Source organism: Mus caroli, unplaced genomic scaffold, assembly GCF_978045245.1.
Source record: "Mus caroli unplaced genomic scaffold, Mus_caroli_1 scaffold_11, whole genome shotgun sequence".
NCBI classification, from domain to species: domain Eukaryota; kingdom Metazoa; phylum Chordata; class Mammalia; order Rodentia; family Muridae; genus Mus; species Mus caroli.
In genome coordinates, this window is record NW_028227266.1 from 43251235 (window position 1) to 43278923 (window position 27689).

Below are 27689 nucleotides of genomic sequence, written 5' to 3' on the forward strand. Positions count from 1 at the left end.
TGCCTCCCAAGTGTTGGGATTAAAAGAGTTATTGTTGTTGTTGTTCTCCTCCTCCTCCTCCTCCTCTTCTTCTTCCTCCTCCTCCTCTTCCTTCTCCTCCTCTCCCTCCTCCTCCTCCTTCTCCTTCTTCTTCACAAATGAGTAACTGTCCTGGGGCTGTGGTGTTGGAGAGACAGGGCTGGGCGCAAGAGCCCATTATTTCTGGGGTAGGGGTTGTCAGGAAAGCCTTGTGATAAGATCTTGAATTGGCTGATGCCAGCTGCTCTCCTCAACGCTTCAGCACAGGATAGGCCAGCCTCCCTACAGCATCCCTTCAGTTGATTAATTAGAACAGCCTTCTCCACTACAGGGCTTCCTGGATACCAACCTGCTGCGGGTGGTGGGGTGGGGTGACCTCTGTCCATTCTTGCAAGCTCTGCTGTCATTAGAGTTAGTCAATGGAACACTTGCTGGGAGTTAGTCTCACCTCCATTTCCTAGGTTAGGGAAAGGAACACTCCATATATGAGTGTTCATACTGATACTACAGGTAGGATTGCAGAGCTAGGATGTAAATCTTCAAATTAATTTGTCACCTCGAATTTTGACTCTTAGTGACTAGGCTGGGGAGAGCTACTCTTAAAGCCTTCTGGAGTTAGGGTTGGAGATGGGTGTCTTGAAAACGGGCTTCTGGGCAGCAAAACCCTGGTTCATGTGAGGGTCTTGTCCCCACAGCCCACCAGCTCTATTTGAAAACAACACTCCACCTAACTCTGGCTCCCATTCATGCTAATTGCGAACACAGCCAAAGAACGCAGGTTGCAGGTGGCTGATGCTCCGTTGTTTCCTATTTTTCTGCCTTTCTCCCCCTGATTGTCCTATTTCCGAAAAACACCAGCCCTGTCACGGTGTTGGTCTGGCTCATTTCCTACCCTCGCCAAAGGGGGGAAGAATCAAAAAGCAACAGCTGCTGGCAAATCCGCTCCGGCGCTGGGCGCCTCCTCCGCGTGCGTCTCCTGTTGCTTCTTCAAGCCTCACTTCCCTTTGCGAAGAGCTCGCAGAGAGGAGGGCGCGGGCGACATCACAGGGGTCTGCGAGGGGACCCAGAAGCCAGCGGGCGACCGGGGAGCCCAGCCAGTCAGCCCCCTCTGGGAGGCGGGAAAGCTGCAAGCCGCGCCCACCGCCCTGCCCCCAGCGCGCCACTCCCGGCTGCTTGGACTCTGCTAGTCCTCCTGGGATCCGCTCGGAGGGGACCCAACGCCTAGGTGAGCAGCAAGGGAGGTGGGCAAAGTTGGCGCCTTCTTCCGAGTGGAGGAGGCTTGGGTAGGGATCCGTCACTCTAGCGCCAGGTTTCTCCGAGTCTTGTTTGTTTCAGTGGGTGTGTGCCCAGGTCCCTGCCTGGGCGGCGGGAAATGGATTTGGAAATGTAAACAAGTAGATGAGCTTCCGAAGGCTAAGGATCCCGGGATGGGGTTGCAGGCAATGGCGGTGCGGCGATGCTGGTGGCTGGAAAATGCTTTTGAGGCTGCCCTGAGCTTGCATCAGGAGCTCCAGAAGGATAGAGGACCCTTTAGCAGGGGAGCTTCCCTTTGTTACTCGGAAGCGGGAGACCATGCGGGGAATGGAGATGCGAGGACCCGGGAATGTAGGAATGTGAATGTGGACACATGGACCACACAAAATGGAAATTTGCTGGCTTGGTGCTTGTGGGGTGTGGGCGTGGGCTCCGGGAGTGGCGAAGAGGCCCTGTAGACAGCGTTGGGGTTCGAGGATGAGGGGATTCATCTGACTGCATTGCCTTCTTTTGGTCTGTCCAGCTCGATTTTCTTTCCAGGGCTGCTAGTATCCTATCCCCATCGTTCCCAACCGGGGCTGGCCCTGGCGGAGCCGCCCCGCTTTATGTCTGCCCAGGGCTTTCCTGTAGAGTTGGTGGAGAGACTGGGTCTCTGGGCGTCTGCTCCCAGGAGCAGTCAGGTTGGAAATTCCGGCCCACCCAAGCTGCCACCAACCTCCAGACCCAGAGGTTGTGATGGCTGGAGGCTTGGCTCCATCAATGTGTACCCTCTCTCTTTATTTCCTTTGTCTAACCTGTCTTCCCGCGCTACTGGAATTGGGATTTCTACCTTTGTAGAGGGACCAGTAGGCATCTCAGCCCTCTCAAGGACCCTTGGCTCTAGTGTTCTGGCTGTCCTCATATTGTAGATGTATGAATGTGTGTATCTGTTTTCCAACTTGGCCTTTTGCACGTGACCTGTCTCATGGTTGCCATGGAAACCCCTCCAGTTCAACCTCCCTCAGATTTCTGCCCATTCCTCACCTCCAATTGCCTCCCCTCCCCCCAATATGGTTGCTTAGATACTGGTAACCCTTTGCTTTTTAAAGGAGGAAACCCTATGTCTGGCTCCCGTTCTAAACTGCCTGGCCCTTTACCCATCCCACCATCACAAGCACCACAAACACAAGTCCTTACACATTACACACAATATCGTCAGAGCCTCACATGCCTGTCAACCCTCACAGCCCTTTAGCATAGTGGACACATATAACATACACAGTTTTATATCACATGAACACCAAGTAACACATCATGAAACCACAACACGTAAAGCTAAAGACACCAAATGCACAGCACACCACATACACACCAACTACACCACACACATATACCACCCACACCAAATAGACGACCTGCATCCCGTCCCACATGCACAGTAACTGTACCAAATGCATGTTACTTATACTCAGTCCTCACTCTGTGTGTGCATGCAGGGACTCCACCTGTAACACAAACTGACACATACATGTACACACGCATGCATACGTACACACACACACACACACACACACACACTCCGGGCTGGGTGAGGCTAAGCAGACAGAGAGTGCTTTCCTTCCTGTTCAGCCTTATTCTGGATACTTAGAGTATCAAGAAGGAGAAGCCCAGAAGGGAACCTCTGACTTCTCCCAGGGACCTTACAGGAAAAAGCCAAAGAAAAGTTCCCAAACCATCCTAGTAGAGAAACCCCTCTGCTAGGTGCCAGACTCCAGGGCCATGGCAGGGCACAAACCAGGATTTAAGTCTCTCCAGGCTGTGTTCTTCCTTCCTTAACCCCTATGGTCCTTTCTGACCAGAGGAGGCTCTGTGGAGGGGAGGGAAGCCTGTTATGAGAACACAAGAGGGCAGAGAGAAGGAACAGGGATCAAAGATTGTGTGTGTGTGTGTGTGTGTGAGAGAGAGAGACAGACAGACAGAGACATAGACATAGAGAGACAGAGACAGAGAGATAGAGACAGAAAGAAGGAGAGAGAGAGAGACAGAAAGAGGAGACAGTGACACAGAGTGAAAGAGAGACAGAGAGAGGGAGAGAGAAGAGCCAAAGAAATGCCAAACAGGGTTCTCAGCTGTGTGTGGAGTTCTGGTCTACCCCAGCCCCAGTGTTCCTGCTTCTTGCTTGCCCCTCCAGTCATGTTCATGCCTCTGGGAGAGTAAGCCAAGGGCTGCTGAGTTGCCAGGACACTATCAAGACTTGTCCTCAGGTGGCTGGAACTTGAGGGAAGGGTTTCCCTCTGGGTTCCATTTGACCTTTGGACTGATGGAGAACCCATTTTGTTCAGTTATTGAATGGTTTTGAGCACCTACTGTATGCTAACTTCTGGGAACATGACAGTGAAGAAGAAGACACAGTCCTCAGAGCCTGAGAATTAGGTCAGGACATGGGTGGGGAAACTGAGTCAAAGCCCCATAAGCAGCAGTGGCAGAGGCCTACGTCCTTAGGCAAGATCTTAGATTCCACACTGCTCGGCCCATACCTCTTTCCTTGGCGTCTATCAACCCATTGGAAATTGGGACGTCCCTTCCAAAGTGACCTTGTAGGTGTGTTGGAAGATGTTGTAAGGAGAGATGAGAAGGGCAATTTCATGAACCTTGGCCCCTCCCCCCCCCACAGCCTTTGGGAAATCAACCTACGTAGCTACCTAAATTAATTCTCTTCCACCATGAATCAGAGCACACATTCCTCAACCTCCACTCTCTCCCAGTAGAATGCAAGAGACTAACATCTGGGTGCGGACAGTGCCAGGTAGCCCTAGGGTCACCATCTACCAAAGATCACTGTCTAATAGGAGGGGCCACCTGCCCTTTCTGGAGTGCCCTGGGAAAGCAGAAGTCACATGAGACAGAACCTGGGGCCCACCAAAAGTCGGGTTCTAGCTCCTTGGCTCACACCTGAGCGCTGTGGTCCCCAAGAGCAAATGCATTTATTCTACAAATATCCTGTTGGGCACACCACAGGTCTCTTGGTGTGACCTAAAAATGGCTTGGTCTGTGCTCAGGTAACCTGAGGCCTCCAAGATCTTAGGCATTTGTTTCCAGATTGGTCCATGGGGGATTTAGTTATGATTTCTAAGCCACATCCTTCCTTTAAATGTGTGTGGGTTCTAGAATCTCGAAAAAGATCGATTTCCTCTTAGGTACCAATGTGTGTGAGGAGTTGGGGTGGGGTGTGGCTAAAGCGAGCTGGAAAAGGACTGTCTGACCACTCTGGACAAAGCTTTTCTTTCACCACCGACCAGGCAATGGCTGAGAAGCCAAGGTCAGCTATGCTTTTCATGGGCTGGATGGGGGAGGGACTCTTCCTGGACAAGAGGCACCTGTCTGTTCTGTTAGGACACACATGGGCCTGAAAGGCTTAAGGGGCCTAAGGGGCTGCCTCTGCAGAGTGGGAAGTCAGGACCAGCAGTGGCTGGTCTTTGAAGACCTCTGGACGGTTTAGAGGGTCTTGTCAAGAACACCCCTCGTCTTGGATCTCTGTCTTTAAAAAGAAGCTGGATCTCTCTGACCAAGACAGAATCTTGGAGCCGGTTTAGCCACATCTTCTGTTTTAAAATGGGGCTGGAGAGGAATTCTGACTTGTGAAATATAAAGCCAGCTTGGAAACAACATAGGAAAACATCTGTCACGAGATGTCTGACAGGGTGAGAGGGCGGGGAGGAAGAGGTTTGAGTTCCAGGGATCGGGTTGGGACTGTAGGAATGTCTCTGCACAGTCAAGAACTATGGTTTGGGTAGAAAGGGTCAGAGAGGAGACTAAGGAGTTCTATTTGGAGTCATGGTGACATTCCTGTCCTCCACAGCTCCAGGGGAAAGCCAGCCCTCGGTTTTACTCATCGACACTTTTAACAAATGCCAAGTCCCTCCAGTATGGTAGGCCCCGTGGGTTTCTCAGAACCCTGTGGACTGTAGAGCTGTGGAGTCATTCTTTCTTTTTGGTTTTTCGAGACAGGGATTCTCTGTGTAGCCCTGGCTGTCCTGGAACTCACTTTGTAGACCAGGCTGGCCTCGAACTCACTTTGTAGACCAGGCTGGCCTCATAATCAGAAATCCACCTGCCTCTGCCTCCTGAGTGCTGGGATTAAAGGCATGCACCACCACGCCCGGCTGGAGTCATTCTTTCTTACTCATTCCTGCTGAGGCAGATCTAATAATTTGGCCTGTCCCTCCCCCTGTCTGCTTACTTCTCTGTCTTCCTGGAGGAAGACCCTGTAATACTCCTTGCGGCCCTCTTCCTCCACAGGAGGGCTCCTCGACTCACCGACAAGCACACTCACACTTCTGTGAGTAACCCCTTCCTCACACATACATAGCCCTCTCTCCCTGACACTTAGGCAGGTGCTTGCACGTCTCCACACACCTTCTCACTTTCCCAGCAGCCGTCTCTCGCCCCCGTGATGGCCTATTAACTTCTATCCTCTCAGCTGGATCTGTCATCTGTGGATCTCTCAGCTCCAGTCTGGTCCTGTCAAAGCCCCTGTGTGTGGCTGTCTATCACTGAGTAATGACAAGTGCGTGGTCTCACCCTTCGTGCCCTCCAGGTGCCTACCCTAAGCCCTTGGGACTTTCTAGAACATGCACTGTTCCTGCCTGTTGGAGGTAGGGGGGGGTGACAGTCTTTGTAGACCCATTCTAAGGCTTCCTTTTATTTTTTTTTTTATCTTTATATGTCAAATGAGCTTGGAGATGGGTGGGGCGAGCTCTGTAAAGCAATTGAACGTCATTGGTGATGACTCCATCTTGCTGTCCTTAGGATGACGTCACTGTTCTGTCTCCTCTCTGGTGATCATTCCTCCAGGAAGCTCTTTCTAATTCCTACTCAGCATTTTGGCCACTCCCACATTCTATCCCCGCCCCCTTAAAGACAAGGTCACCTGAGGAAGTCCCGCGAGCCCGTAGAGGAGCCATCCTGCCCTTGTCCTCATCCCCCAGCCCATTCCTTTCTTCCCATGCATGGTCTTGGAATGTCTCTTCCTTGGTAGTCTGGAAGACATCAAAAGGCTGAAGTTAACAGAGTGAGCTGATTCACTGCTTCATTTTGGGGCTTGACGAGAACCAGATGGCAGAGATGAAGAAGTGAAGGCCTGGAGTTGGGGAAAGTGTGATGAAATGCCTCATATGCTTAAAATACACCATTGAGACTCTCAGGTGTTCTGAGCTTAGGGTGGGTTGTGACTACTTAAAGAGACAGCGATGCTGAAATATCAGTTAACTAATTACACCACACACACACACACACACACACACACACACACACATGAACTGTGGCACTCTGGGAATCGGCCAACCAAAGCACAAGGTAAGAAGGGAAGGGACAGACAAATGTGGTCAAGTCAAGAGTCCCTTAACCTCGGTGCACTAGACCCAAGTGACCTTCATTTCTCCCTCCCATACCTGGGAAAGAATATGAATCCATGAAGATGGTAGGCAGAACCGTGAAGGCCAGAGATGTGCTTCCAGAAGTAGGCAGCTAGCGGAGGGAGAATGCCAATGCCCTGGAATGTGACCTGCTAGTGAGAAGAATGGTATGGCACTGGTCTCCATCCCTGGCCTGATGCAGACTTCAGGACTGTCTTTGCTACTGGGACTGCTCTCTGGCCTCTGTGAATGTGTGTATGTGTATGTTGCACACATGCACACGTTTGCATGCGCAGACCTAGGAGGGGGTGATCTCTTTTGTGCATGGCCAAGCCACACTCGGCCCATGACTTCTGTATAATGCAACTGGTTACTTAGACTTGCTGGGACTGGGTGCAGTGTTACTAGGTGAGATGCTGGGGCCTGGCTCCCTGACTCATGCTGAGCAGAGCATGTCAGGTGCCTGGGTATGAGTTGGCTATAACATCCCTATTCTTCTGGGCACTGTGTAGGCTGATAAACTGAAGACTGTCTCAGTAGTGACAGTGACGTGGCCATAAGCCCCAGGCTCCTGCTGTTAGGCTAGCATGGAGTCTTTCTAGGACGACATGTAGAAATCAGGTGTGAGGTTTGTGACGTGTTTCCCTTCCTCAGAAGAAGCCTGGTTTCTTTGCCAGGTCTGCTCTCATTACTCCTCCCATGGCCAGTGTCTTCTCTCCCAGAAGTGACTCCAGGTTAAAGGTAAAGGTTCCTAAAGTAACAAGTGCTGTGTGAGGCAGGACTCTGGCCTCTGATCTGCACAACCAACTGGATTTGGGACTGGGTCCTTAGAGAAAGATTTTTGAGTCTTGGGGACCTGGAGGTTCCCCTTTTCTATGAAGGAGTCATAGTTGAGAAGAACCCCTAGTTACTGGACCCTTGCCAGTCATGAAGATCCAGTCATGAAGTGAAATGATTAACTGCCCCATTCTTAGGCTGCCCAGCTGCCTTCCGTACACCACAACGAATTCAAGACAAACTAACTCAAGCCACCAGGATTCCAGGTCTTTCGGAAAGCCACCACCCTCTACCCTTTCCTTTCCCTTGCCAGCTTTGAATCCATGTCCTTATCGGCTCCACTCTGGAGTGCTGGCATGGTCGGGGGAGGGGGCCAGTCTACAGAGAGACTACAGTCATTTCAAGCCTGGCTCTTAAACTGGAGAATTGATGTTTGTTTATTCAATGTGTATTTGAAATACAGGTCAAGCAAATAGGCCACAGAACTATCAGTGGCCTCTGATCCCAACCCAAAACAGTTGCTGTAAAAGGCAGCTTTAAAAGCCTTGGCTGAGCCGGGCGTGGTGGCGCACGCCTTTAATCCCAGCACTCGGGAGGCAGAGGCAGGCGGATTTCTGCGTTCGAGGCCAGCCTGGTCTGCAGAGTGAGTTCCAGGACAGCCAGGGCTATACAGAGAAACCCTGTCTCGAAAAACCAAAAAAAAAAAAAAAAAAAAAAAAAAAAGCTTTGGCTGGCTCTTGGCTCCGTGGCAGTGAACCAGCAATGCCCTGCCTATTGCAGAAACATGTGGCATGTGAACACCTGTGTTCTGCAATGTGCCAGAGGGGCTATGAGCTGAGGGGCTAGGAATGAATCGAGATGGAGGACTGATTTGATTGTTCAATATTGACTATTCAAATTTGGTAAGGAGCAGACTTTTTTTTTCTGGAACAGTTTTAGGTTTACAGAAAACTTGGGTGGACAAGCACAGGCCTCCATACCTTCTTGGTCTGCACACAGCTTCTGTGTGCAAATAAAATACACTAAAAAAGTCAATAAAGATATTACGTTAGTGTGTCACAGTCTCTACTGCATTCCAGCTACAGCTGATACATTATAAACTAAAGTTGACACTCTGTGCAGCTCTTTCCCAACCAATGTCCTCTTTCTGTCCCAGGATTCACCTCCCAAGACCACATTGCATTTAGGTATCTTGTCTCCTTGGGCTCTTCTTGGCTGTGACAATGTATCTTTGTTTTGATGACGGTTGGTTGCATCTGTAAGGAGCACAGGTCCAGTAGGATGTTCTGCTCTTGGGAATTGGCTAGTATTTTCTCATCATTAGACTGGGGCATGGGTTTGGGGAAGGAAGATCACAGGTAAGGAGTCACTGTTGTCACATCACGTCATGACATGTCATGTCATGTCAAAAGCACCGTCTCTCTCACCATTCATGCTCCAGTAACACATTTGGCACCTGTTATTAGAGCCCTGCTCCCTCCACTCACAGCAGACATCCTAACACATCAGTCTATTCTCCCTGGCCATCTCAGCATCCGAGTCTTGCATGTCTGTGAATGAGAGGCAGGAGAAGGTTAAAGATGTACATAGCAGCTGCAGAAGGAGGCAGGCTGTTGTACCAGCCCAACAGGTAATAGAATCTAGGGGACAGACTTAAAGATTCTCTCAAGGTGACTGCACCTGAAACATAGAACTGGACTGGAGTCAGGGAGGGAGCGGGCAGCCTTAGCACATGGTTGGATTATAGCTCCTTCTGGCAGAGGCTGTGTTTCTCTCTCGCTTGGTACAGAACTCTTGCTGATAAGGGAAGTATCTGGAGGAGTTAGGTGGCCATTGGAGTGATCAAGCTGATATTCTTTCTGAAATCACAGCCTCTTCCACAATGATTTTCTTTATCTCAGCCATACAGAAATCAATCTGACTATACCCTGGGCTAAGGCATCCGCCACCATTAGCATCAGGAGGATTTCTCATTTCTAAGTTTGATATTGTGGGAGAAGATACCTTCGTTTCAGCCCCATATCCTAATATTCTCAACAGAAGGAACACAAGGTGTTCAGTATGTAGCTTTGTACCCCTTGGGGAAGGCTACCAATTGCTGGGCTGTTGCATTTCTTGGTATCAGCTATGAGCTGAGCACCAATGAGCAGTAGCCTCTACAGCTTGTTGGGGACATGGTCCAGCTTCAGCTAAAAGGCAAGAGTCTCTGATCAGATGCATCAAACTCCTTGAGCCCAAGGAAATAGGAGGACCAGTGACACCCGAGAAATAGCCCCAGATCTTAGAAGAGTGAACGTGGCCTGACTTAGGCAACTTAGGACCCTAGGCACACATTGAAATGTCCCTTGCAGAAGCTAGTCTTTCTGAAGGACTTTTGAAACAGAAGAAGAGTGGCCTTGCTGCTAGAGAGGTGTCTGAGGACCTCAAGAGTTGGGGCATTGCTGTCCCCTACCCTGCCCGACTGCCAGGGAACGGTGGGAGATGCTTCTCCCGGGCACGAACGACAGCTGCCTGTTGACTTTCCCTGTGCAGGCGCTACTCTGGTGTGTTTTCTTTTCTCTGCTCTTTGGAGCATCATAGTAACCAGGGAGCCAGGGGCACGGCGGAGGTTGCTGGGCAGCCTGGTGTGACCCTGTGGGAAGGAAGAGGATGTGGAGACTTGGAATTTCCTCATGTACAGATTTAGTCTCTGCCATCTGCATTTCCCTCTGTGCTTCCTGTCCACTTTCTGGCTCAGTTTCTGATGGGGACACTGTCCCTGGACTAGCCTCAGTTCCATCTTCCCCTCCTTCGCCTGCCTCTCCCACTTCAGTCAGTGAGAGTGCCTCCTGGTTCTCCTCAGCACCTCTGTTCCCTCTTTCTCCGCCGGCATACTCTTGTGCTACCTGCTTGAACCCTAGTGACAGCTGCTATTCTTGGAGCAAAACATAGTGCCTGGGGAGCCAATGTCAGCGATGGGCTGAGTCTACCCTGCCTTGTTTCAGTATAGGACACTGGAACCTTCTAGTGGTCGTGAGATAATTCAAGGAAGAAGGGAGAAGTTCCAGGAAAAGATAGAAAAGGAGGATGGGAGGAGGGGACAGAGCTAGGCTTACTAACAGTAATGAGCTCAACTGCGGGTGCCTAAGGAGCTAGTTCTCTGCCGGCTGCTGAGCCCAAGCCCCTTCTCTCTCACCGAGGGTCTCATGCAACCTGTGGTTCAAGAGATGACTATGTAGCTGAGGCCTCAAACTCACTATGTAGCTGCAGATGACCTTGAGCTCCTGATCTTCCTGCCTCCACTTCCCGAGTGCTGGGATTATAGGTGTGTGCCACCATGCCTGGCTCCGTACCAACCTGTTTTCATTCCAGATGGCTGGAATGGAACCTGTCCTCAATCAGGCAAGGCAGGGATGGTCAGTCACAGAGTTGAGCTTCAAGAACAGTAGGCTCTGCTATCTGGGGGACAGATGGCCTGATGCCCACCAGAACCTTTTCCCTGTCCCTTCTTGTAACTTCTTTTTCCTGGTTAGCTACACACACACACACACACACACACACACACACACACACTCACACACTCACTCACACACACATGCACATGCGCACGTGCACACCATACCTCCAGCCCTGCATCTCATCACCGGGCTTTTCTGTCTCTTCCTTGATTTTGACAGGTAGCAAGGGGTGACACTGAAGTCCCCTACTTTTTCTTTTTGGCTACTAGTGAGACTGTGAGGGGCAGCCTTCAATAGACAACTGGCTGAGGGCAAAGGGTGTCCAACTCCCTCCCAGGACGAAATAGCTGTGGTAAGAGTGGCCACGGAAACAAGACAGCAGCTGTGCCCTCTCAAAGCCATGGCATCCATTCTCACAGACCTGAGACCATATCAACATCACCTCTTACAGCTGCAGGAGGAAAGGATACCAGACCTCAAGTTGCTTTTGAGACACAGATCCTGAGTGGCAGATACAGGAGAGCTGAGTGTTCCCCATGGGGACTTGCGGGTCAGGGTACTGGAGATCGAAACTAACCTCTAGGGCTTTTGGAAATTAACCAAACCTATCTCTCCTCAGTTAGCCTATTGGTAATGCTCATCATGGTGGCCACTCCCAGGACTGTTGAAGGATTGAAAGCTGCATAGAACCACCCTTGCATGGCATGGGCATCTGATAAATATTGCATATTGCTGCCACAGAGCTCTGCTGTTTCAAAAACCCTTCCCACGTGTTATCTCACTTGCCCTTTCACACAGCCTTGAGAAGTGGACAGGATGGATCAGCTGACTCTGCACTGCCCACCCCACGCTCCCACCCTCGCCTAATGAACTGCATTGGCCTGTAATCTGTCTTTGAAAACAAAACAAAAAAAAGGAGCCCTCCCAAGCAAACAGCTCTTGGTTCCCACTCAGGGTGAGCTGGCAGACAGCCTGCATTCTGCTGTCCCTCTCTCCCTCTCTGTAAATATGGATGAAGCTGGAGGTGCTGGGAGCTTGGCTGGGGAATGGGGTTGGGGGGGTGCTTTCCTGTGGAATTCATCAGAGTCCCTCCCTGCAGTTAGGTCTCAGAGTCTTAGCCTGCTGGATGTGGGGTGGGGGTGGGGGAGCAAGGAGAGTGACACATGGCAGGGGGATGTGGGTCCTTCATAGAACCACAGGGCAGGTAGCCCACTGTGGGCATAGGAACGCTCCTGTGTGATCTGGGAACTCAAATGTGGGGCTGGCTCCCCACCAGCACAGCCTACTCATGGCAGGAGACTACTCTTTCTCCACTAATGGAGAGTCAGACAGGGCAAGATGGAAGTGTGGAATCCAGCCCTCACTCGCTCTCTCTGCCCAGGTTCTCTCTTCTCTCCCTGTCAAATGTGTGTGATGCTACTAACTCAGGGCATTGAGAAGGCCTCTTCTCATCCCACAAGGGAGTGAGGGGATGATGGGAACTGGTCTTTGCCAGAACTCTGGCTGCATAGTGTGTGTGGGCTGGGCCGGGCGACCGTCAAATATCATAGCTGTAAATAGTGCAAGGCCAAGGTACTAAAGACAACAAAGAAGCGGTGAACAGGCCAGCCAGAGCTATTCTATCTCCTAAGACAGTAGACGTCACTACTAGGAAGGAACTGGGGAATGGCCTGCTCTGCTTGTATGAACCAGAACTCCCAGGCTGGGGCCTGCTCCTTTAAGGCCTTCTCAGCCTTGTTCCTCTGTGGGAGTGAGCTAGGGGCTAAGTAGTATCTCACAGAAGCTCTTTCTGGACCAACTCCCTCTCTCCCTGTCCCAGAAGCCAGCAATACCCCCTTCCCCCCTTTGCATCTTTAACCCAAGCTCATTTTCCAGTCGAAGGAGCTTGTCAGCTGCTTCCCTTCTGCCTCTCATTGCCCTGCCGTGGCGCCTGTCAGGCTGCCTCCAGGAACTATCGGGTACTGCCCAGCCTCTCCTGATACACGGCTGGCTGTTCCCAACCTCAGTTTGTCAAATCGGCTGGCGGGGCCAGAGGCATGGGTTCTTGAGTCAGGCCCTCCTTACCCTTGACTGGCAGCTGAATCAGGTCCCTCTCTCATTGGACCTAGGCTTTCCAAAATTAAAGGCAGATGCTTGTTTCATTATATCCCAGCATGGCCTGCTGAGATGCCCCATTCTCTGTTGAAAGACAAGGAGATACAATAAGCTAAATCGTGTCCTGTGGTCTCTAATAACAGCCCAGGTAACCCGTGAGGCCAGGCCACAGTGCTCAGGCATCCCATGGCCCTTTGAAGGCTACCCCTTCTTGGGTACGTCTGCTTGTCATCTTACTGGGGTATCCAAGCAGGCTGTGGTGATCCTAGGGTACATTGTCCAGCCTGGGGTTGAGCCTGCAGAAAGGCAAGCAGGCCCCATAAAAGGGAAACGAGGGTCTGCAGGTAGGGTGAGGAAAATTCATGTCATTTGGAACTTCGGCCTAGTAAAGAGAGATGGTTATCAAATTACATCACAATGGTACCAAGCATTCTGGGATATCTCAGAGTAACACAGCATGTTGCTGTATCATCAACCGGTGGCTTCTCTTTCTGAGTGGCTTTTACCCAGCAATTAAGTGAAATTATGTGACTCAATATGGAAAGATAATCGCTGGAGGATTCTTCTGATTGCCTTTGCCGCACATGCAGTGGGTGCCTGTGCAAACAGCGGGATAGCGGGAGAGGAGACTTAACACAGAATGGTTGCGGTCGGCCACAGTGTGTGCCTGGGCACGGACAGAGTGGACCATGGAAAGGAGGTGTGAGATCTAACAGAATGGTCTAGAGCAATGGTGACCAGATTAATAAGACGGGATGGAGCTCTCAACTCCAGCAGCAATGATGTAATGCAGTCCTCAACTCCAGCAGTGTTGATGTAATGGAGTCCTCAGCTCCAGCAGCAATGACTTATAAGATTCCCTGTCTCAGCCAGCCAGGTCTTCAGGGCTCTAAGCAGGGGTCCAGGTCCACAAAACAAGACATTTTAATACGCAGGTTGAGACTTAAGAGAACAATCCTGAGCCTCCCTCCTGGCCCTGTTCTCTTCTGCGTGGCTTATTCCCTTACTTCAATATTCCTCCCTCCTTCCATTCTTCCCGAAGCTCTGGGCCTGGAATGAGATGATTATGCTACCTCATCTATGTCCTCCAACCTCAGCTGAGCTCCAGGCTGCCCAGTTCCTCCCCTGTAAGGAAGAAGAAAGGAATGCAGAGACTGGAATGTCAGGAGAAGCCAGGGTCTTACCACACAGAGAGGAGAGGTCAGGATAGAATTCCTTGGTTAATAGAAACAAAGGCATCTGTGTCCCCTCAAAGGCTCCGTGTATGTAGCTGGCCACTGCGCTCCCAGACAGTGCCAGCTGTACCACCGATGCCATCTTTCAAAGTGGTCCATGTGCCAAGAGGCAGCCTTGGAAGAGACTTCAGGCTGAGAGGAACTGCTGGTGTAGACCAGGCCCCGGCAACAGCTTGGAGGATAGAGACTTGGCTAGTTCTCAAATGTATGATAGTGTCCCTTTCAGCACTCTGCAACTTGATCGCAGATGTTTGCTTTGCAATACAAGGACAGGTCTTCACTCCAGAGCTTGGCATTCTCGAGTCTTCATAGTCTGATGCCAGCCATCTTATCAGCATTCTCCCTACCCACCCATCACGCTTTACCCAGACGGGATTATTCACTGTTTTGGAAGGTGTCTGGCACTAGAAATGAAAACACTTGGTGGGTTGGTGTCACAGTCCCCTCCTATGTCATATACTAGTGGACCCAGCCTCATCCTGATGCCTTCTAGATGGACCCTGCAGACATCCACTGTTGAGTGAAGTGTCATGGGATTCAAATTAAGTTGAACTTGGGATGAGAATTTTTGGCCGCCCCTTCTTTCCAAGGCTCCCTCTCGCTGCTCTCTCTCCCCCCCCCCCCTGTCTATCGAGATCACAGCTGCTCTCAGGATTTGGCTGAAGTGTCAGCCCTCCGTGGGCACTTTCAGCTCTCCTGCTGTTCTCTCCTTACTGATAATAGCAGGATCTTTGTTCTCAAAACCTGTGTCTCTCCCTGGTCAAAACCTTGATCATTTATGTATCCCCTGCAGATCTAGAATTCCTGTCCCTGGGGAGGATTTAACTGTGGAATTATCCCGAGCTGAGCATCTGTGGAGCTGACTGTAAGGTTCTCAGGAATAACAGAGTGAATGGGTGGTCACCATACCTGGTAGTCTGGAGTCCTTGGTACGGATGGGTGTTTTTTCTCCAGGAGGGGCTCAACCTGCCCAGTAATTCCTCTGCTGTGGGCCAAGAAGCCCAGACTGTCCATCCTTCTCCTGGCACCTACGACCCAGTGTCCGCATGAAGGTCCCTAAGAATTGGTTTTATTTTGTTTTAAGTATGAGACAGGGTGTCTCTGTGTGTCCTGGCCTGGCCTAGAACTCATGGGAATCCCCTTGCCTCAGCCTGCTGAGTGCTAGGATTGTACGCATGAGCCACAGTTGAGGGCTTTTAATGTCAGTTAGTTCTATCCTCCTTCCAGACTACTTCTGGATCTGGTCTCCTCTGACCGAGGCCCAGATATAATTTAATTATAGAACGTGAGATGGAACTTGATCCGGGAGTAGCAATACATTTGACAAAGGGGAAGGAAGGGAAGGAGGAAGATTTTACACACAGCAGGTACATGTAACTTAGTTCCCTCCTTATATGATTGAGAAATTTTTCTACTGTAGCGTGATGATCCCAGCTCTGTTGTCACAGGGCTTGGCCTGCCGTACATGAAGGAAGAAAGAGGCTCCTCTACCAGTCACTCCTTTCTGCACACCAAACAACACCCAAAACTCTAGAACTGAAATAAATCTCTCAACTAACCCTATGAAATCAAAGTAGCATGATTATGTGAACTAAATTGAAGCGGGGCTGCTGAGAATGAACGGCAGTCGGCATCCATCGCTGCATACTGGAGGCCAATAAGCACTGAACCAGCAGGAGTAGGATCCAAGCCCATGACTTCTCCATTGAGCTGAGAAAACTTGAGAGAGGTTAATCTGGTCTTAGTTTGATATTGGCCACTCTCAGTCCCCATGGAAAAGGAAAAACAAAGCCTCAGAATTTCCCACAGATTAAAATATAACAAATTGGAGCACACAGTCAAAGACTACTAAACTAAGGTAGTGTGTGTGTGTGTGTGTGTGTGCGCACATGCACATGTGTGCACTAGGAGGGACCCAAGAGAAGCTGAATCACTGTTTAAAAACCACAGATGCCACCAATCAATTTATGCTCCCAGGAATTCAGGATTTGAAGGAAGGTCTAGCAATGGCAGTGGTATTAGGAGCCTTTAACCCCAGCACTTGGGAGGCAGAGGCAGGCAGGTCTCTGAGTTCATTGCCAGCCTGGTCTACAGAGTGAGTTCCAGGACAGCCAGGGCTATACTGAGAGACCCTGTCTTGAAAAACAAAACAAGGAAACAAACAAACAAAACCAAACAGAAGTGGAAAATTCAGGATTTCGAAGTTAAAAGATACAGAAAATAAAATAACTGTGAGGAAAATGTTGGAAGGAAACAGTGGTTCATACAAATGAGTGGGCAAGGAAGACAAATGAAATGACCAAGCTGTTAGAAAAGGAGCCAACTAGAACATACAGAAGTAATACAACCGTTGAACTAGGAAATTAAGTGGATGAACGAAACAGCAGATTAAACACAGTTAGAGGGAGAGAAGAAATAAGTCTGAAACAATTACCCAGCAGGTAGCACAGCAAAGCAAGGACGTAGAAAATCTGAATGAGCAGTCCGATGATTTGTGGAACACAATAAGGACGCCTAGCACATTTCAGAGCCGTAGTCTAGGAAGACAGAATAGGATGCACGCAAGACAGGACGTAGGCATCACTTACTTATTCGTAATTAATGTAAAGCGAGCATTTTGGAAGCCCAGTGTTAAAGCAGAATCTTTAAAACCTTAAAACTCCATTTAAAGCCAGTAGTAAGTAATTTAAAAAAAATCGTGTACGTGCGTGCACGTGTGTGTGCACATGTGTATATAATCATTGTTTCCCCACTGCGTTTCACTGGCACAGTGCACTAAAACAAGAGGTAGAAACAATCTGTGTGCTAATTAGTAAGATCATTTGCAAAGTCTGTGTGCAGAGACAACCCAAAGGCGTACAGGTAAATTATTAGAAGTGAGAGATCTTAAGATTACTGTATTTAAGACCAATTGATAAAAACCAATTGTTTTGCTCCATACTACACAATATGTTAATGTTTAAAGAAACAAGATAACTTACAATGTACCAATGGATGAAACAGCTATGTGAAGGTATCATGGCATTTCATAAGAGGCTATTGATAAGGCCCTGGGGAATCAAAAGATTTATGACACTTGAGGAATTGGAATCAGGAACATACCAGTTTCACCCAATCCCTCCAGGTAGGTACCTGACAGTTCTTATGAAAGTCCCAAAGTTTTAAGTGATGCTGAGCAACACACTCCTGTGTTTGAGTATATGTCCAGAAGATGGACATACTCTTAAAGGATTCGGAGAAGGAGATGGAAGGCTCTCTTACAATCCAACAGGACTATTAAAAAGCTATGGTAACAGAAATATGGGATTTAATGCGTTACCATAGTCCAGAGGGAATACATCCTAAGACCATGTAGATGACTGACACCTGAAACCAACTAGGATTCAACACTAAGCATACTGTTTTCTCTATAACATCTACTTATGATAATGTTTTAATGTGTAAGCTAGGCACAGTAAGAGCTTAACAGCAATATGTAGAACAATTACAAAAAAAAACCCCATAAGAACAATTTTTTGTTTGTTTGTTTGTTTTTGTTTTTCAAGACAGGGTTTCTCTGTGTTGCCCTGGCTGTCCTGGAACTCACTTTGTAGACCAGGCTAGACTAGAACTCAGAAATCCGCCTGCCTCTGCATCCCGAGTGCTGGGATTAAAGGTGTGTGCCACCACTGCCTGGTGAGAACAATTCTTTTTGTTTGTTTGTTTGTTTGTTTTTCGAGACAGGGTTTCTCAGTGTAGCCCTGGCTGTCCTGGAACTCACTTTGTAGACCAGGTTGGCCTCGAACTCAGAAATCCGCTTGCCTCTGCCTCCCGAGTGAACAATTCTTAAATATGGCTTTTCCCCAGTATATCTTGTTTTATTTTCTTGTCTGAAGAAACACCTTACAGGTTTTTTTTTGTTTGTTTGTTTGTTTGTTTTTTGAGTCTGTGTCTGTTATGTTAGAAGGTTACTTAAACACACGGACAGTGATACACAACAGTTGTGCCAAAAAAGAGATGCTTCTAAGTGACTGGTGGGCAGGTAGGGGTAGCATATACAGTGTGGATGTGTTGGACCAGAAGGGTGACTCATGTTCTGCAGCAGGATGAATTGGGACAGTGAGAGATTTTACCATGATCCGTGTGCTATAAACTGTATGAATTATTTATTTCTGAAACTTCTCATTGAATAAGTTCAGACCACAGTTGGCAAAAAGCAATTGAATCCATAGAAAGTTAAGGAGAGGGGCTGGAGAGATGGCTCAGTGGTTAAGAGCACTGACTGCTCTTCCAAAGGACCTGAGTTCAAATTTCAGCAACCACATGGTGGCTCACAACCATCTGTAATGAGATCTGACGCCCTCTTCTGGTGTGTCTGAAGACAGCTACAGTGTACTTAGATATAATCATAAACAAATCTTGAAAAAAAAAATAAGAAAGTTAAGGAGAGTATCATAGAGACAAATTAGCAAATACATCCAAAGAGGAAGCTGGGAGATAACCACACAGCCAAGCAGAAACCAGACTTGTTGTGGCGACATGGAACACCACAAGAAGTTGCTGGCAGTTCCAAGTGGTTCTGGGACATCTGGTTATCAGAATGGGCGAAAAGTAAGATTCAGACCCTACCTCACACCTCAGTTCCAAGTGGAATACAAGTTTTGAGTGTAGCTGGGCTCAATGGTGCATGCCTGTGATTCCGGGCACTCCTCCAGATGCTGACTTGGGGTCTGTTGGATCCAGACACCTAAGACCACAAACAAAACACAAAACACAAACAAATCTTTAATGTGGCCTGCCAGTGTGAAGAAATGTCTTAAAAAAGACACATAGATCATCATATTAGAACTGAGAAGTTCTGTGCACTGTAAGGCAATTTTTAAAAGTAAAGACAGAACCAGCAAGACAGCTCAGGAGCTCCAGGGTCTACCACCAGGCCTGACCCTGGGGTTCGCTCCCATGATGCCTGTGATAGGCGAAAACTCTTCCCAGCCACCCCCCTCCCCCCGCAAGATGTCATCTGACCTCTACACACCTGCTGGGGTGCGCGCACACACACACACACACACACACACACACACACACACACGAGTGAGTAAATGAAATGTGAAAAAAAAGTTCTTAAGTAAAAAGACAAATCACAGGCTAAGAGGAGATACTATATTGGAATACTCAATAACTGAGGTTTAATGTCAAGATCAGAAAAAAATGATTTGAAACAGGAAAAAGATAAGAACATCCTATCACCCGTGAAGAAACAGAAATGTCAAACGCCCAAAACTAAGTGACCAGATTAATGCTACATTTTATGCCTCGAAATTGACAAAAATTAGGACATCTATTAATGTCAAACTGATCAGGATGGGGAGTGGCGGATCAATCACATCTCGATGGCTGGATGATAGGAGGGGAACGACCGGGTGAAGAGTGATTAACTGCGCAGCACTGACGGTTTGCCACCCAAGCCGTGGTCTCAGAGCCATGCTCACTCATGGCCGCCATTTCCAGGCTGCAGGGTGAGACCAGCCAAGGGGCCAAGCCGGATTCCCTTTAAAAGGAAACTAGGCAGGAGAGTACTTCATGCACCATAAGTGTCGTTTAGTCTTTATGTTTTCTGGTGTCCAGGAACGAGTGTCCCCCCTCCCCCCATCTGCAATATAAACAGGTTCCTCTTGAGACTGGGTGTGAGTGTTTATAACCCTATCACGTAAAGTTGGCAATGCCTTGTTAAAGACACCAGATGTCCAACAAGAGAATGGATCAGTACACAATAGTTTGTCTTCACAATGAAATGCCAGGTGTTAAACATGAATTAACTGCAGTGTAAGTAGTATAGATAAATCTTCAGTACAAAGTTGATTAAGGCAAGTCCAGGGGCCTGTAAATATTATAATTCTTTAACGCTATATTAGGGGTTGGGGAGAAGGCTCAGTCAGTAAGCACTTACCTCAAGCGTGAGGGCCTGAGTTTGATCCCCAGAACTTATGTGGAGTGGCGCCTAACAGTGGTCTCAGCATTGAGAAGGTGGAGAGTTTGGCTGGAACTTACCAGCCAGCCAGCCAGCCTGCCGGCCTCCTTGAATGAGAATCTGTCAGCTCCGGGCTCTGTCTCAAAAGATAAAGTACGGAGTGTGTGAGGGAGACATCTAACGTGGACCTTGTGGCTCCACATGCAAGAGCATGCGCCTGCTCAGACACCCAAACACTTACATATGCACAGAATCACTCTGAGCAATGTTATTGGATATCTGGGTCAAGCAGTTTTTAAGAAGAGCAAGGTGCATGTTCACACGGGGGCGATGATTTGACACCTACAGGACTCTGGCTGGAAATGGTCATGGATGAAGCTCTGCTGCCCCCTGGTGTCTGATTGGTGGATGGCAGCAGGGTCGCTTGTTAGACTGAGCGTGGGACCGGCCATTCTAGACAGGTTCAAGCTGCGGCCTGTCTTACCCTGCATGGAAAAGATTAAGCAGCTTTGGGCGCTCCTGATTTGCATTCTTCTCACTCTGAGAAGAATTAGTCTTAGTCTTCTGAGTCCGAGAGTGACAAGTGTAACCCCATTGATACATGTCCCTGGTGTGTCCCATCAGAGTCCCCCACTTCATCACCAGAAATTGATGAGATCCAAGTAGAGGAGTCAGTGACTTCCGTGGGAGGAGAGACTGGGGTTGATGCTTAGAAGCCCCTATCCAGATTACCTTTACACAATTATCACCTTTAGGAGATGGGGCCTCTAGGGGAAGCTGAGAAAACAGGAAACAACAGGAAGGACACCTAAGATCACGTATGGGCATCAGGGTTTGCGATAGCATTTAGGGAACAGAAAGTCTTCCACCCATCACCTGATAGAAAAACACTTCCTAGGGTCTGGAGAGATGGCTCAGTGCTTAGAATGCTTACTGCTCTTCCAGAGGACTCAAGTTTGGTTCCCAGCACCCATATCAGACAGCTCTCAACTGCCTGTAACTCCAGCTCCAGGAGATGCTGTGACCCGGTCTTCCTAGCCTCCAAAGACACCTGCACACATGCACACATAGACACACACACATACAATATAAACATATCTTAAAAACACTTTCTGGCGGGCTGTTGACTGTGGGAGCTGGGCCCAGGGTCCCACATCTTAACGAAGCAGAGATGGCCTGGAAGGAGGACACTGGTGAGACATCTCCAAAGCCCTTGGGAAGGCAAGGCTTCAGCCCAGAAGCCCCACTCTAATGAGTCCCTGAGCCGTCGTCTGACCTGGGCCCTACCGCTCCCCCTATGAAGGGCGATAACTATCAGCAAGTTTCTGGTTCCAGGCCTGCAGTGTGGACCTAGCACAGTGCCTGTTAAGTGTCCTGACTCATCTGGGTTAATAGAATTGGCCACACAGAGCTCTCTGAGAGTCTGATGAGAGCCTGATAAGGTGGCATCGGTCCTGGAGATTTGAAGTGGCCTCAGGTCACACAAGCTCCCTGTACAGCTCAGACATTCCTGGAGTAATGTCTTGCTTCTTTACCCCCAGACACCATGGAGACGGTGCTGATCCTCTGCAGCTTGCTGGCCCCTGTGGTCCTGGCGAGTGGTAAGCATCCTTTAGGGCCTTGCTGTGCCAAACTGGCAGACACAGCCCTTTCCGGCAGAAGGTTCTGGCCCTTTCAGACATTAAGGTTGAGATCTTAGGCCGCTTTACATCTGGTCACGGGCTCTTACTGTCAGCAGAGGAAAACAGATCCTAGTTCAGGGACCCCTGCACGCCCTTCTCCCACTGTTTCCCACAAGGGTTCAGCAATCCTTCTGTTAATCTCTCCAGGTACCTTGGGCTCCTGTGGAATTGTAGCCTAGACTGTAATTAATCCATCCTGACTTTATATGCAGGTCATGAGCCTCCCCCACCCCTTGGTCTCAGTTTCCCCCTTTGTCACTAGATGATAATAGACCTGGTCTTTTGGAGGAAATGAAAGACATGATGTGAGCCCGGGTCCCCAAAGACTCTAATTCAGGCGAGGACCCCAAGCCTAGCTAGCCCATCTTCCATGATCTCCAGTATCTCTGCCCAGTGAGCCCCCTTCACAAGGACTCTTTGGTGGGGACTGGAGGGTTATGGGGCAGATGAGAAGTCACAGGAAGTATGGCTGTCTTCCTCTTGACCATGTCACATCTTTCCCAGCAGCTGAGAAGGAGAAAGAAAACGATCCTTTCTATTACGGTGAGTGAGCTCAGCAGCCGTGGGGGGTGGTCCCATCCAGGAGGGGCCGGCGTGATCTGGCCCCGCCTCTCTCCCACCTCTCACTTCTCCTCTCTTTGCAGACTACCAGACCCTGAGGATTGGGGGGTTGGTGTTTGCTGTGGTCCTCTTCTCTGTTGGGATACTTCTCATCCTCAGTAAGTGTGTCCCTTCTCTCTACGGCTGCTAGACAGATGGGGACAGTATACAAGCCTAGCCATTTTGTCTGTGGGACAGGAGAAGGTACAGTCTTGCCTCTCCACAGTATCTCCAGGATCAATACAGGGCTGGCCATGTAGTACGTGCTCAGGAAAACAAGGAAGGCGTGCCCAGAGAATGTAGGTGAGAACAGACACAGCCAAGAACAACAGGCTGCATCCATAGGGCAGGGGGCTGGCCATCCCAGGAGTCAGATGCTGTTCTCGCTGTGCTCCTAGAGATGTGTCCCTATGCATTTCCCCTACACGAGCTGTGGCGTTGAGTGTACTTTTTTTTTGCTTGTGGTATGAAAGGGCAAAGTTCATCATAGTGGGAAAGCAGTGAACTAGATTGGTCTGTGATAGCAGGCACACGTGGCTTGTTCACATTGAGACAGACCAGGAAGCAGAAAGCTCAGGATATAACCAAAAGTGGCTACCACCTCCAAGACCTGCCCCAACAAACCACTTTGGTTAGCTCGGCCCCACCTCCCAAAGATTCCCCCTCCCACAAACAGCACCCAGTGTGGATCAAATATCCAGACTCAACTGTTGGGGGCAGTAGGTCTTTTGTGTCCAGGCCTGGAGCCTGGCCTTGAGCTGACGCTGGAGTCGTGACCTTGGATGGTTTCTTTGTGTTTCAGGTCGCAGGTGCAAGTGCAGTTTCAATCAGAAGCCCAGGTAAGGGTGCTAAGGCTGTCGGACAGGGAGAGGTCTGTGGAGTGAACCCCATGGGTATTCTTTTGTCTCAGAAAGAGAACGTGGGGAGCTGGTGTATGAATCTGGGGGGTTTCCAAGTGGCTTTAAAACAAAGTAGAGGTCACAATATGGAGGGGCAGCCTCAGATGTAAATTCCTGGGTAGGAGTGTTCTGGAACCTTGTTTAGAGGCCCTGGAGACAGGGAGGCTGGCTAGGAGAGAGGTAGCAGCCGATGGCCGCTCTGCGGTGCAGGGCAGAGGCATTGGGCCTGCTTCTCATCTTTTCCTGAGGCTCTGGGCATTGTGTAGACACTTGGCCTCCTTTCTACACCGTATAAGTTATACCCCATTCATTAAAACAGCCATGGTGGCCATGGACCTCAGAAGCCAAAGTTGGGTGGCAGGCACACCCAAACCCCACCTCGGGGCAGACACTGAAGGGTACCCATAAGTTCTCCAGTCACCTTATGCATCCCATGGTAGAGTGTTTGAATGCTTCAGTGGGGTTGGAAGGAATAGGTTCCTGGGCTATCCACAGAGAATGGGGGATACTCTGTGGTTTGCCCTGGACATTGGTGACAGTGTGTCTCTGCTTGTCACAGGGCTCCAGGTGACGAAGAGGCCCAGGTAGAGAACCTCATCACTACAAACGGTAACTGTTGTGAAAGGCTGCGCTGGGGGGGGGGTGTCTTCCTATAGTCTTAGGGGTGGGGAGGGACTCTAGGCGCCATGAGCTGCTTTGGGCTTCAGCAGACATGCCTCTGAGGTGCCAGGAAAGGGTTCCTCGTACCTATGTGATGTTAGCACTTCATCTGAACCACAGGTGCATCATTGTATGCAAAGCACCTGCTTGCTGCCAGGCAGGCTCCATCTTTCCACGTGTGCTAAGCCCCATGAGGGGGCCATCATCACCTAAGTCCTTGTAACCAGTGACAGTCGAGGACCGGCACCACATCTTAGTGATCCCCAATCCTGATATCAGCCATAAGTGAGGGTTCATCATGGAACATGGTGAGGGGCCTCACACGCCATCCATCTGCCTTCTCTTCCAGCTGCGGAGCCCCAGAAGACAGAGAACTGAGGTGCAGCCTCCAGCGTGAAGGTAGGTGCTCTCTCTGTGCTTGGCTTCCTGCCGTCTCACCACGGCCTTCAGTGAGCCTGGGCAGGGGCATCATGCTGACTTCTTCATGGCACTCAGTTTTTCTTACCAGTTGGCTCCTCTGTGTCTTTCAGAGGCGGGGGAGGAACAGTGCACTGCTCAGTCACAGAGACACAGAGGTGTCCTTTATCTAAACACAACAGCATAGGAAATCAGAGCTTCCAACCAGCCTTGGGTCAGGCTCATACGGTACTGTCCCAGCTACCACAAATACACACCACACACATATCATACCACACACACACACACACACACACACACACACACACACATATACACACCACATTACACACACACACACACACCATGCACACACACACACACCACACACAAACACACACACCATACACTACACATACACCATACACATGCACACTATATATACACAACCAAACATACCATACATACACACACATACCACTCACATCATACACATATACTATGCATACACACATCAAACATACCACACACACACATACAGATAGCACACATACCACAAATATCATATACATACACTATGCATACACACATCAAACATACCACATATGCACAAATACAGATATCACACACATATACCACACACACACACACATTTATTATGAAACTCTCCAGTTCTACTCTACAGTAGTGAAAATAATATATGACCCTCCCAGTCCCTGCACCTCCATTGTCCTCAACACTCAGAGTCCACCATGTGTCACTTCCATTACTCACTGTAGGGTGTGCCAGAGAATACATAGTGACTGAACAAAGCTTCCAGTCAGCAGGTGGGATAGGAACCTTCTGGAGCTACCAGAAGAAATAGGACACACAGAGCCAGCCGCATTTATAATGGGAAAGATTGCAGTCAGAGAAAGCCGTTCAGATCATGTCCTGGGGTTACTATTGCTGTGATGACACGTGGTCAAGAACAAATTGGGGAGGAAAAGGTTATTTTCCCTAAGCCTCCATGTTGAAGGAAGTCAGGACAGGAGCTCAAGCAGGGCAGGAACCTGGAGGCAGGAGCTGATGCAGAGGCCATGGAGGTGTATCGCTTACGAGCTTGCTTCTTTTAGCTTGCTCAGCCTGCTAAAAGAAAATAGAACCTAGGGCACCAGTCTGGGGTGGGGCCACCCACAGTGAGCTGGGCCTTCTCCCATCCCTGGTTAAGGAAATGACTTATGGGTCTACCAACAGCCTGATCTTATGGAGGCGTTTTCCCAGTGGAGGCTGCCTCTTCTCTGATGACTATAGCTTGTGTCAAGTTGACACAAATCTACCCAGCACAGAAAGTAAGTGACGAGATGGGTTACTAACCTGAATTCAGGTCTCTGTGGCTAGGGTCACCTGGAATACCTTGTCAACTGTGTCCTGGATGGCAGACCCTGGGCTATGCAAAGGCAAGAAAGCCAGTTTGTCACCTCACTTCTCCAGATTCCACACAATCGGGCGTAACAACCAAGTGCACAACTTTAGCTTAAGATGTAAGTTAAAGGAAGCCAGGCAGAGTGGTACATACCTATAAAGCCAGCCCATGGGAGATAGAGGCTGGAAGATTACAAGTTCAAGGTCAACCCTGGCTAATACTGAGTTTGAGGTCAGCCTGGGCTACATGGACCCTGTCTCAGAACCAAAGCTAACCAAAAGCTGTCTGGATCATGGACACTAGCCTCTGCCATGAAGCCAGTACTGCCATGTATCTGTAGAGTGTTTTAATTCCTTGCAGTGCCTACATCTCCACACGACAGCTCTGGGCAGCAGAGCAGGGCTCACGGTGTCCATCTTTGGGATGGATATCTTCAAGACAAGTAACCTGTTATGCAGGGGTCTGTCAACAACTCCAGTCTTGGTTACACACACATACACACACACACACACACACACACTCCTCCGTCTGCCTCTTAACATTGTCTGCTCTTCACTGGCCCTGGGGTTTTCAAGGGCATGCCATCAGTGGGATTTATAGGCAAAGGGATTATGCTGAAGATGGAGAGAGAATAAGCTATGGGTGCCAGAAAGGATCTGGGATTGTCATGTGAATTCTGTGTCTCCACAGCCTCCAGAAGCCAAGGTCAGCTACCTGACGCTTCAGAGACTGATGTCGAGGCTTGAGAAAACCGGCTACTTCATACCAGACCTTTCCCTAGGAGAAGCCAAGAACGCGTGTTCCCTGTGCCTCTCCCTGCCCCCCACTAACCCCAGTCCCATATTAATGATGCAACACTTCTCACTGCAGCCAGGCTCTGGACCCTGTCGTCTGTGCCGTGTCTGTGCCGTGTCTGTGTGTGTCTGCTGACTGTGATCGATCATGGATTTCGTTGTTTCTGTGAACTGTGTGCTTCCTCTCCCACGCTGCCATCGGCACCTTGTGTCCTCCTGTGACCTCCATCTCCTCTTGCTCTCTGGAGTCTGCTCTGTTCCCGAGGAGCCCTAGTCCCATCTCTGGATTGAGGGAGAGTTAGTTGTCCCCAGGACAGGAGTCCCCAGTGGACCTAGGGCTGAGAAAGTTCCTTGCTATTCTTTGTGGACTCTCAGAAGAAACTTGCTCTGGATTCCACCAGTTTAGAAGGTCTGTTTGCAGCTGGAGAGTCAGAATGCCTTGCTGCAGGCTCTGCCTTCCAGGGCTCCTTTTCCTTTTAGGGTGTCCACTGCAGAGTCCCCATCTGCCCCACCCTTTAGGGAACACCCAGGAATTCTTGCATCTGGGGAACGAGCTCCTCTCTTATCTTCCGAGCAATAACCCGGTAGGCTCTGGAGTCCCCCTGCCTTCATCCACCTTTCCTGCTTCTAAGACTTCAATCTCTGGCCCGATTTATCTGAGCAGAGGACTCCTTCCTTCTCCGAAGCTGGTCTCTGGCAGGAGATAGTCAAGGGGACAGGCAGTGGAAAGGGTGGGGACTCTATCTCTCTGCCTGGTGATGTGGATATGGCAGACTTTGCAGTTTCTTATCCCTGCCTGTCAGGGGTCAGAGTGGAGAGGGATGGAAAGGTTCAGGGGCAGCGGGGCTGAGGGTCAGAGAGCAACAGGGTATGAGCAGCCTGGATGCAAATGCCGGAAGTCAAAAGTCATCAGAGTGGAAACTCACACCAGAGCCTGCCCCACCTGCCTAATGTGTTCCCTTGGAAACTAACCAAGCCACACTGTGTACTGGGACTGCTGATCTCTGTCTTGTGATCTATATCCTCTGACAACAGAAAAATAAATAAATACAGCATTGTTTCCTAGTGGCTCTGAGTGGCTTTTCTTCTGAGAGTCTG

The 27689-nt window shown here is 49.5% G+C and overlaps 1 protein-coding gene across 2 annotated transcripts; it reads left to right on the forward strand.

The window, feature by feature from the left end:
* Positions 1 to 951: 951 nt before the first annotated feature.
* Fxyd6 (FXYD domain containing ion transport regulator 6) lies at positions 952 to 27659 on the forward strand. 2 transcript variants are annotated; one of them, XM_021172966.3, is made up of 8 exons: positions 952 to 1243; positions 21697 to 21756; positions 22345 to 22380; positions 22482 to 22556; positions 23240 to 23276; positions 23896 to 23945; positions 24346 to 24395; positions 26488 to 27659. In XM_021172966.3, the coding sequence occupies exons 2-7, from the start codon at positions 21702 to 21704 to the stop codon at positions 24372 to 24374; spliced, it is 282 nt and encodes a 93-aa protein (XP_021028625.1). In that variant the 5' UTR covers positions 952 to 1243; positions 21697 to 21701; the 3' UTR covers positions 24375 to 24395; positions 26488 to 27659. The 2 variants fall into 2 exon arrangements, with proteins under 2 accessions (XP_021028625.1, XP_021028624.1); XM_021172965.3 differs by having other exon boundaries at positions 953 to 1243; positions 22342 to 22380.
* Positions 27660 to 27689: the final 30 nt, after the last annotated feature.